This window comes from Diabrotica undecimpunctata, chromosome 10 (assembly GCF_040954645.1).
Source record: "Diabrotica undecimpunctata isolate CICGRU chromosome 10, icDiaUnde3, whole genome shotgun sequence".
NCBI classification, from domain to species: Eukaryota; Metazoa; Arthropoda; class Insecta; order Coleoptera; family Chrysomelidae; genus Diabrotica; species Diabrotica undecimpunctata.
The window spans coordinates 44,935,625-44,947,961 of NC_092812.1; the positions used below are offsets into that span (position 1 = coordinate 44,935,625).

The 12,337-nt window shown below is 32.6% G+C and overlaps 1 protein-coding gene across 4 annotated transcripts in view; it reads right to left on the bottom strand.

The window, feature by feature from the left end:
• The window catches only part of LOC140451891 (galactosylgalactosylxylosylprotein 3-beta-glucuronosyltransferase P-like), a 78,456-nt gene that overhangs the window by 5,044 nt on the left and 61,075 nt on the right, over positions 1–12,337 (bottom strand). For all 4 annotated transcript variants that reach the window (XM_072545839.1, XM_072545838.1, XM_072545837.1 and 1 more), the window contains exons 3-5: positions 6,427–6,649; positions 5,566–5,726; positions 235–525 (exon numbers count right to left, since the gene is read on the bottom strand). In XM_072545839.1, the coding sequence (XP_072401940.1) occupies positions 235–525; positions 5,566–5,726; positions 6,427–6,649 (675 nt within the window). The remainder of the gene's footprint in view (positions 1–234; positions 526–5,565; positions 5,727–6,426; positions 6,650–12,337) is intronic.

Here is a 12,337-nt window from a genome sequence, read left to right on the forward strand (position 1 = left end):
CTTCCTAGAAAGCAACAAATGCTATGAGCATACGCAGATAGTGACCTCCAAATGGTTAGAACCAAACTTAGGATTAAGCATAGTAAAAATAAAAGCCAGTTTAGGAAAGCTTGTAAATTGACGGCGAGTTCAAAAACTTGAAATCAGTAAAATATCGTGGTATATAACTCAATCCACAACAAAAATAGAATAAATAGAGGCTACTAAGTATAAAATGATGAAAATCTGACTTACCTTTGTACAATTAGACGCAAGTAACTCAACGTCAGCGGGCTCGAAGGGAGACAGACTTTTTAAAAATCCGTCCTCTTCAAATCCTGGTTTGAAAGGCATCGTAGCTTTAGGGCGTTTATATAGAAACTCTACAGAAACGGCAAAACCTGCCATATCTACAGCAAATTTCCTACCACCTATCCATCCGTCGTAAAAACCAGTAAAAACTCCGTGTTTAACAATAGGAGAACTTACTCCTGCTTTCGTTATTAAGCCAACAGGAAACATAGAAACTCTTTTTGTATATCGTATCTAAAATAAAAATATAAACATTGACATACCATTACTCTATCATATATCTTAATATACAGGATGTCCCACTAACGTTAACCACCATTAGGGAGTCATTTGACCCAACATGAATCACATATAAAGCAATACTATAATATGTAATAACCACTTTACTTAACTTTAGATTTGTCACCTCTGTTCTAGTCGAAATGTACGGTGTTGCAAAAAAAAATAATCTATATACCGATCTAACAGATACGAGGTACTTGAAAATGATAAACCTCGTGAAGAGGTTGAAATGCTGGGAGACCAAAGAGATGAACAGCCGCCACCTATATTTATACAAAATGTCGAGTATTTCAAACAATTACAGGAATTACTACAGCAGATAACTCGAGGTAAATATACTTTAAAATGTCTTGCTAATAACCAAATTAAAGTTCAAGCTGACTCATCCAAAAACTATTCAGTAATCGTAAAATCTTTAGCGGAAAAAAATACTCAGTACTATACATACCAAGTAAAACAAAACCGTGGATTCCGAGTTGTCATACGTAATTTACATCATTCAACAGATCCAGATGATATTAAAAATGCGTTGCTAGTGCACGGACATACAGCACTGAATATCTCCAACATTAAGAAAAGAGGCACAAAGAAAGATCTGCCACTATTTAATACAGAACTGTATATTCACAGTAATAATAAAGATATAAATGATATTACGAAATGAATTAACTATATTGTCACAGCTAAGGCATCGCATCCGAAAAGTGAACTACCCCAATATCAAATATGTCAACATTTTGGCCACACACACAATTATTGCCACAGGAGTCTGCGCTGTGTAAAATGCGCGGACGATCACCTATCGTCTCAATGCCCAAAATAAAAGAATATAAAAGATGTCCAATGTGTAAATTGTCTAGAAAATCATCCTGCTAGCTACAAGGAATGTTCAGTATACTTCTTCTTCTTTAAGTGCCGTCTCCCGATAGGAGGTTGGATATCATCATCACTATTTTTACTCTATCTACTGCTGCTCGGAAGAGTTCTATAGAACTGCAACCAGTCAAAAAACAACAACGCAAGTCAACCACCTCGTGCTGCGATAATAGAGACAACAACTCCTTAACACAATTCAACTAGTAGTACATAAGTTAATGGAAAGAAAGGATAAGATGTTTGATCTCAAAATCTCTCTGATATCTAAGCTTAACCTTCAATACGAAACTAAAGATATGCTGTTGGAATGCCAATGGCTTAACCAGTCATTTCCACGAAGTTAAAGCCTTTATTTACTCTCATAATCTAGATGTTATGTTTATTTCCTAAACACACATTACTAATAAGAGCCATTTCTATATTACCAAATTTTTAACCTATGTAACTCAACATCCATTAGGTAAATCACACGAAAGTATGGCAATTATTATAAGAAATATCATTATGCATTATGAAATAAATAAAATTAGTAGAGTTAACATCCAGCGACATCAGTGTCGATCGAAGATTCACAAGGCCCGATTATTTTATCCGCTGTTTATTGTCCACCGAATAAGATAATTAAAGCTGATCATTTTATTGAATACTTCAAGATGCTCGGACACCGTTTCATTACTGCTGGAGATAATAATGCCAAACATCATAAATGGAGCTCCAGAATTATAACGGCACCTGGACGAGAATTATTAAAAAATATTAATGAGAATCATTTAATTCCTCTCTCTACTAGACAGCCTACTTATTGGCCCACTAATAAACAAAAAATTTCTGATCATATTGATTTCGCTTTAGTAAAAGAAATATCACATATCTATGTCCAAATTTCTCATTCATTTGACCTCTCATTAGATCATTCCTCTTTCTTCATAGATCTACAAAGCCAAATTCGTAACTGTCCTAAACATTTAACACTTTCGAATAAAAGGACAAACTGGAACAGATATAGAGAGAAATAAAAATATCCATTAACCTAAATTTGCCTCTTAAAAGGGATAGCGACACAGAAAATGCAGTTGCACACTTAACTATAGTTATTCAACAAGCTGCTTGGACGTCCAACCCAGAAATTAAAAGACAATGGAATAAAAAAATATTTAAAGAACCTCTCACCTGCAGATGATATAAATTATTCGCTGTGGAAACTAACAAAAAAATTTAAACACAACGAACATATGAATATGCCAATCAGGAAACAAAATGGCACCTGGGCTAAAACTGACATAGATAAAATATATACTTTTACAAATTATCTATGTGAGGTATTTCAATCGCATCAGAGGGAAGTCTTAGTTGAAGAAGAGGAAGTTATTTATGAAGTCGTAAATACACCATATCAAATGGCTCCGCCAATTAAATCTGGTAGGAAATCTGAAATCGTGTTTAGGAAACAACGTGATACCGTCGAAAAAATTGATAGGGTGTTAAATACTATCAGAAATTCACTCGAACACAAAAATTACTGTAATGCTCTGCATTTCTAGATGTCTCTTCTCAAGCATTCGACTGTTTGGCATTTAGGTTTTATCTCCAAAATTAAATCCATACTTCCTCATCCCCTAAGTTCACTTTTAAGATCCTACCTGACAGATCGATTTTTTTAAGTCAAAAGGGGTGGGGAAGTCACTAACCTCTTTCCAATATGTTCCGAAGTTCCACAAGGAAGCATACTAGAACCCACTCTCTACTTAATATGCTCATCAGATCTCCCAATCACTACCAATACAACAATCGCTACATATGCCGATGACACAGTTACCATGGCTCCAAATTTTACAGCAACTGAAGCATCCCAGGTATTGCAAAAACACCTGCTTAAACTGTGACAAGTCCAAGTCAACAGTTTAAAATCAACACAAATATCATTTACTTTAAAAAAAGGTGGAGCGCCCCCAGTTTCTATAAACAACACTCCACTACCAGTTAATTCCGTTGTTAAATACCTGAGAATTCATTTAGATAGCAAACTTAATTGTGGCATCCACATCTGGAAGACATGCCTCCAACTTAGCTTCAATCTACAAGAAAATGTATTGGTACATGAGTCGAAAATCAAATCTTGCCTGGAGAACAAACTTATGATTTATAAATGTATTTTAAAACCGATATGGCTATATGCAGCACAAATCTGAGGTACAGCAAGTAATACCAACATACAAAAACTTCAACGATTTTAATCGAAAGTACTGCGCTAGATCTGCAATATCCCTTGGTATATTATGAACCACAGATTATAACACGATCTATAGTTACCAACAGTTAGCGAAGCAATATCTGCTATAAACTCCGCATACAAGATCAGACTATCTTACCATCCAAATTGGCTGGCCACGGATCTGCTCAACATTTCACACGAAAGAAGATTAAAACCTTAATTTAACATAAAACGTAAAATGTTTGATGTAAAATTCTATTATTCTGTTATTTTGTCAAATCCTATTATTTATTATCCTGCTGATATATTTATTTTATTTAATATTTCGTTAATTATTAACTTTAGTTTAAGGTATTTTATACCAAAATTCAGAAGTATTAATGTTTTTGTCTATTTTTTCTTCGTTGCCTGGAGTAATTGCTTTAAATCAGAATTATCAGATATATATTATATCATATCATATGATCATAACAGTCAAGAACCCTAGCCGTGCCGTTGTTTATATAACAATTCAAAATTGACAATTATATTTTTTGATAGATTTAATCAATCAATGTTTTCAAAAGTGAAATTTAAAACAAATTAGTTAAATTGGGAATCTTCCAGCGTTCTGTGTTTCTATATTTTTTGCTGTTATATTTATTATATTAATTTTTTGATGTTTCTTTGCAATAACAACATTGTAATGCTACAGATCTTTTAAAGGTAAGATCATTTACTTAATTGTTTTTTCATATTAGATGTATCGCTAATAACACTCTTTTAGATGAACTGATGATGCTTATTGAACAATAGGCGAAACGTCTTCAATAAATAGATAAAGTAGCACAACTCTTGTCTTTTTTATCTCCAGACCGATAACATCCCATTCACTTACGAGTGCACATTTTTATATATATATATATATATATATATATATATATATATATACATATATTAATAAATAATATAAACAATAAAAATTACTGCTAATACATGTATTAGCAGTAATTTTTACTAAACTAATTTTTATTTGGTAAGTTAACAAAAATTGTTTTTTCTTTTTAGTTCAACCTTGTAAGTATTTTGTCTTTTTTAGCTCTTGATAATAATTGTAAACACAATTGAAAGCTCGAGAATAAAAAAATAGTTAACCAATAGCCCTTTGTCACAAGTACTTCTTTTTTCTTATTCTTATATATATATATATATATATATATATATATATATATATATATATATATATATATATATATATATATATATATATATATATCGATTTGAAACTTTGTGTATGAATGCCGTACTGTGTCAAATGAAATGGGGAAAACATTTTCCGAAAATAAAAAATTTTCTCTGCTCCTGGTACCAATATTTCTGTACCGCATTAAGTCGTAGGCCATTATTTTTGTATAACCTACGTAAGTTATAAATGCCGTACAAATATGTTTGGCCAAAAGGTCCCTCCTCAGTGAGTGGTAAGTTTGTCTTACCTGTGACTCATCTGTACTGATAAGAACTGACGACATAGTTTCTAAAGTTATTACATATTGTAGTATTGTTTATGTGATTCACGCTGGGTTAAATGATCCATTAATAATCTCTCATAAGCTTGTAAACTATAACTATAAAATGTTAATCACTGATTGTAATTTTTTTTATTGTACATATTTTCATGTTTTCCTATTTTATTTTTACAGAAGCAATTTATAAATTGTTCTTTCTTAATCCTTCAGTGAAAATAATAAATTGATCATTTAAAATCGACATATACTGATTAACGTATTATCGATAAACTTAAAGCACAATTACTGGTAGTAAATCCTTTAATCTTTAATCTTTATCATAGTACAGTGTCAACAAATTATTATACAATGTTATCTATGCAATTTGGGAATTTATAATTGTAACGATTATTTACTTACTTCGTTGAATAACTCTAGATCATATGTATTGTCATCATCAGCAAAATAAATAACTCCAGTTTTTGCGTTTTTCCGTATCCATTCGATACCTTTGTTTCTATTTGATACTCCCCTGGGCTTTGCGCCTTTGGTTTTATTTTTAAATTCTGCAGGCATCGGCGCTAAAACAGTATTGAACATTGAGTATCGCAATGGTTAACATTCATTCTTTAAAGTGAAGATATACGTAAATATCTTAGTAGTAAGGGCAGCAAGGTAATATTTGAAGTAAGAAGCAAAACTAAACCAAAACATCTGAAAGGACCACAAAAATCAAATGGTGAATGTTAAAATTTGAGAAACAAGATGTTTTCAGTATTATTTATCTACTGTATTTAATGAAAATAAATCACAATTTTAAATGAAAATACGTTATAGTTGACGATTCCATTTCTACCAGGAAATCTAAATGTATTTGCAATTAAAATTGTGTTTTATTTCCATTAAATAAAGCAGATGACAAACTTAAATGAATAAGTTCAAATGTAGGATTATTTTGGTGGTGGTTAAACAAAGTTAAAGAAAAATGTAAAAGTGGAGAGAAAACTAGAGTTATAAGAAAATATATCTCCAAAATTATAAACTCAAAAAAAAAAATTAAAAAAACTCAAAGAAAGGCACTTTACATAGCCAAACATAGAAAAAGAGAGTAAAAGATTTTGGTCAGATTAGAAGCACCGAAAGAAAAAGAAACGAAGGGTTTGGCACATAACCAGTCGAGTCAGCCAGAGACAGTTGCTTTATTGTATTCATAAATACTTTGTTACTCTATTAGACTGAAACAAATACAGTATACAACAGTGGTTATAATAATATATTTACCAATCATGTAATGATATTTTATCCCCGACTTTTGCAAGACTTCATTGATCAAGTCGTTGGTTTTGTGGGCATCTTCGATCACTAACCACGTCAGATTCGGCACTAACATAAGAGTATGAGATAGCCTAGTCAATTCAGCTATTTGTTCAGGTCTCCTATAAGTAGGAGTAATGATATAGAGGGGTGGTAACTCAGACCCATCAGCTGTTGCTAAAATATAACACTGAAAACCAAAAAATTGTATTAGGAAATGAGAATTCTAGCTATTATTTAAAGATGTTAAAATGTTATTATTTTATTAAAAGTATTAAAATCTTATTATTTTATTATTTTATTTTATTAATTTGCATTGCACTGTAAGATACCAGACGCATGGAGAAACAGCTTAATGATACCAATATTCAAGAAAGGAGATAAAAAGACCCCCCAATTATAGAGGTATAAATCTACTGAACACCGCACTTAAGGTTACCACAACAGTCCTAACCAACAAAATCAATAAACTAACAACTTTATCAGATGAACAACAAGGATTCAGACCCGGAAGATCCTGCGTAGACGCCGTATTCGTACAATGACAAATCACAGAAAAAGCCATCGAGTACAATCAACCAGCATATCTATGTTTTATAGACCTGTCAAAGGCTTTCGATTGCATCCAAGTCGAAGACGTCTTACACATACTGTATAAAAGAAACATACCAATCAATATCATACAAACCATCGAAAACATCTACATCCATAATCGAACACATGCAAAGATAAACGAAAAACTAACACAGTGTATACCAGTACAAAGCGGAGTCAGACAGGGTGACTCGTTAAGCTCACTTCTCTTTAATATAATAATTGACGAAATAATACAAGAAGTACGTAAAGGTCATGGTTGCAGAATGGGGAACAAAGAAATCCAAATATTATGTTATTCAGACGACGTTGCATTAATCGTCGAGACAGAAGACGAGCTCCAAAGACTAACACACATCTTCAAGACAACAGCCAAGAAATACAACGTCTAATGACAACATCTAAATACCCACTACGATGTTAAATCGAAATTAATGGGAAAATAATAAAGCAGGAAACAGGGTTTAGATACCTGGGAATAGATATAACTAGTTACGGAGATGTTGAAGAAGAAGTACGACAACAAAGCTTAAAAGCAAGTAAAGCGGCGGTATCTCTTAATGACACAATCTGGAAGAACAAACACCTAAGAAAAGACACAAAAATAAAAATCTATAAAGCAGCAATTCGACCTATATTAACATACACGGCGGAGACAAGACCTGCCACATCTAAAACGAGACGACTACTAGAAACAACAGAGATGAAAATACTTTGACGAATATCAAGAGAAGCGAAAAGATAAGAAGAGCATGCACTATAGGAGACATAAATGGATGGGTGCCAAAACGGAAACAGAAGTGAAACGGACACATTAGTAGAATGGATAGGATAGTACGAATAGCACGAGATAAGTCACCAAATGGACGAAGAAGTATTGGCAGACCAAGAAAAAGATGGTGCGATAATTTAAACAATCTAGGAGGCTAATATTGAGAAACACTCAATATATATATATATATATATATATATATATATATATATATATATATATATATATATATATATATATATATATATATATATGCAATCCTCAGCGACTCAAGCCGACCGATGACCCAGAAGCAGACTCAGCATAACCGAACCAATAAATAGGCTGCAATATACATTTTTCAACGTTCTTTTTAATTTGTAACTCAATTGTTAAACAAAAGTTCCATAATTTGTAATTTTGTGATTTTAAAATATAAGTTTAAGTGTTCCCAACAATCTAGGAGGCTAATATTGAGAAACACTCAATATATATATATATATATATATATATATATATATATATATATATATATATATATATATATATATATATGCAATCCTCAGCGACTCAAGCCGACCGATGACCCAGAAGCAGACTCAGCATAACCGAACCAATAAATAGGCTGCAATATACATTTTTCAACGTTCTTTTTAATTTGTAACTCAATTGTTAAACAAAAGTTCCATAATTTGTAATTTTGTGATTTTAAAATATAAGTTTAAGTGTTCCCAACATTTCTGGCGATGCGAACAGGATTCTTCGTAGAGAAACCACCCGTTTCCTGGTCAACTTCAGTTGTTAGAAGAGAATCCATTGAACCTGGGATCAGAAGGAACAGCATGCAGAGAACATCGTCACTGATCGTCATCCTGTAAGTCAATATTCCTTTTTTCCTTTATGAGCATTTTAAACGATATTTCTAGAAATAATTTAGAAGTTTTATTTGAAAATCTTATCTTAGATACTACTAGTTTTAGTTCTAAATATAATATTGGTAATTCTAAAAAATCATTAAATAAATCAAAAATGCCTATGTCAAACGCTGATATTTCTAGCCTATGCGCTACTTTGCCTGAGTTTTCTACTGGAGATAATCTCTCCACATTTATTAAATCTGTTGATAATCTAATTGTATTTTTGGGTACACAAGATATTACCCAGCCACAAGAATTTGTAAATGAAAATCCTGCCACAGTTGCCTTAAAAACCCCTTATTTTAAGAATATTGCTCTTAAAACATTTTGTACCGGCATAAATGACCCCTATTGTGAATATTTGTCTCATTTTCAAATTAACTCTCTCGAAGAAGCCCTCCAAAAATGCATTTCTTATGACAATCATAGAAGTCAACAACAGTACATGAATTTCTTAAAAGGTCAACAAAATAAGCGACCTAATACATTCAGACAAAAACCAAATAATTCAAATCAAAATAATTCAGATAGGTTTAATAATAGAACTAATAATCAGCACAATTTTCAAAATAACTTCATGTACCCCCCTCGTAATATGCAAGGGCCCACATTCAATTTTCCGCGACAACCTAATTATACCTTACCAGAAAGAAATCCTCCACAGGCTAATCAATCCAGCCCTCCTAGAAATTATTCTCAGCCCAATAACTTCGGCAATAATCCAAATTTCAGAAAACCTCCCCCAAAAAATCTGTATAATAGACGAAATATTCCAAATCAAAATCAAAATTATACTTCCCCTATGAGTGGTGTACAAACAATCTCAAGCAATCAACCCATGACTGTTTCTACAAGAAGAACTCACAATTTTAACATAGATACTAATATTGACGAAAATCCCGAAAATTTCACACAAAACGTCGAATCAGATAGTTCTGAACATTCTCAGGATTTTCAATACGGCCTTTTCAAAGACGACCCACCTCTTCTATAAATTTAAATAATATTAATAACTATCCCCGATTACCACATTTTATCATGCCTAAAACTGGATTGAAAGTTTTAATCGATTCAGGAGGTTCTGATACAATTATTTCCCCTCAAGCTTTAAAATATTTGAATCCATCTCATATTTATGAAAAACCATTTACATTAACTTCAATAAATGTGACTCGCAAATATTTTTAAAATATAAAAACTCCTTTACTCAAATGTATGAACGTAAATTATATTATTGATGCACGAATTGCTGAATGGAATCGCGAATTTCATATTTTACTCGGCAATCGTGATTTAGAAAATTTACAAGCTGTTATAAACTATCAGACAAAAATGTTGACCCTTAAGAGTGTCGGTGTCATAATTCCATTTCAAACACTGTATAATAAAATTCCAGTAGACGTTGCGGAAGGTGAAATTTTATTCCCTGAAACCAGAATTAATCACGTAGTTATACCAGAGTCCATTCACATGGATAAAAGTATCCAACTAAGTTTTCCAAATCCTGACCATGCTAGTCTTGCTCTTCTAGTAATTTCCGCACTTTGGTTCTCTTTGTCAAGTTTCAGGATTTGGCCTAGGTAGATACATTCCTGGATTTGTTCTATCTCACTGCATTGATAGTTATACGTCTGGGGTCATCTGTGTTTGTCATTATTTTTGTTTTTTTCATATTCATTTTTAGGCCGACGTATTGGGAGCTGGCTGCTAGTTCCCCCATCATAATTTGCAGTTCCTCGAATGTGCTCGCTACAATCACTATGTCGTCAGCGAATCTGAGGTGGTTTAACTTGTTGCCATTAATGTTAATGCCATAGGTTGACCAATTTGTAGTTTTGAAAACGTCTTCTAGGGCTAGGTTGAAAAGCTTTGGCGATATTACGTCTCCTTGTCTCACTCCTCTCTTAATGGGGATGGGATTTGTATTTTCGTCTAGTTGTACTATCATAGTTACATTTTCATATATATTATGTATTAGTTATATCTCGAATCTATTCTACAATTATTAATAGCTTGTTCTATGGTCCACATCTCGATACTATCAAACGCCTTTTCATAGTCGACGAAGGCAAGGCTCACAAAGGATAATACAAATAATATCCTCACTATCATTCTATCTGTACAACCTTGCGTGGGTCCTAGCCTCCTCAAGAATTTCTCTTCAGTCGTCCCTATCCATCATCTTCCTACGCCAAGCCCGTATTCCCATATTTCTCATGTCTTTATCGATGTTATCAAGGAATCATGTTCTGGGTCTTCCTCTTATTCTCTAACCAATAAGTAGGTCTATCAAGGAGGGTTTTTCTAGCTGGGTCATTTTGTTCCATCCGAATTAAATGCCCTATACCAAATATACTTTTGAAAATACTAGACGGAAAATTGATACGGATGATTCGTCTTTCCAACTGACATTCTACAAGGGCATGCCTAACACTGAGTGGAACATTACAGTTTTCACATACAGGTAAGTTATTGTATCCAATTATTCGGGTATGTCCTAACACGAAGTTGAGTATCATAACTGTATGAGTTTGGTTGGGATTTTGATATTTCCACGGTTCTATGTACGTTTTCACTTCTCGAAGTTTTGAAGTTAAAACCTCTTACTTGTTTTGCCAATTTTCGACTTTCACTTAGCAAATGATTTACGATCAATTAGCACTGCATTTCTTACTTCACTCACGGTTTCACTAGTTCTTGCTTGTTATGCTATGCGATTCGCTGCTTTATTTCCTTGGAGGCCAGTGTGTGAACAAACCCATATAAGTTTCACAGTATGATTGACATTTTGTATGGTAGCTAGTTGTTAGGAGAGTAATTGGATGTGTCGTGTAAAGCGGATTAATGGTATTTGTGGAACTGAGGGAATCGGTAATTATAAGAGCATTGGGTTATATTACCGGAGTTAATACGAGCAAGATCTAGATGGCACATACTACTTAAGTATGATAGTTTATACTCAATTGTAATGTTTAAAGTAACGACAGCTGCCTCAACCCCAGTAGTTGTTTTGGAGACAGCCGTTTATATGTAGTAGAAATCATAAAAATTTTTCATTTTGTTGATAAAAATATATTTTTATTAAGGAGTAGGTAGTATCGTATTTTCTGAAAATATATAGGAACTTTGACGACGAACTCCTATAGAGCTGGAATATGTACTTTTTTATATCTATATTATAAGAAGGCCATCCCTTCGATATATGTTCTCAGAGAAATCGTTTGTGCTTCAAGTGTATGACTAAAACGACAAACATAAATGACCATTCCACCACTTGATTCTTCCTGATCATGTATATTCTTATAACAAATTGAAAAGTTATTTAAAGTATGGTAAAAAAAACGAGAATACACCACAAAGATAAAAGTTGAAAGCCTGAAGGATGACCCAATAAGGGGTAGATATCTGTTGGATGAATGGATGGACTCAAATAAGAAATAGTAAGTATATGTAAGTAAATGCATACTTACTAATAGAAATATTGAAAGAGCTAAGAGAAATGAGAAATGAAAATAAATAATATAAAGAAGAGATAATTGAATTAAGAATAATTAGAAAATACAAAGCACCACCTAATTAAGATTAGAAAGGCTCGAAAAGGAATCGAAAAGAAACA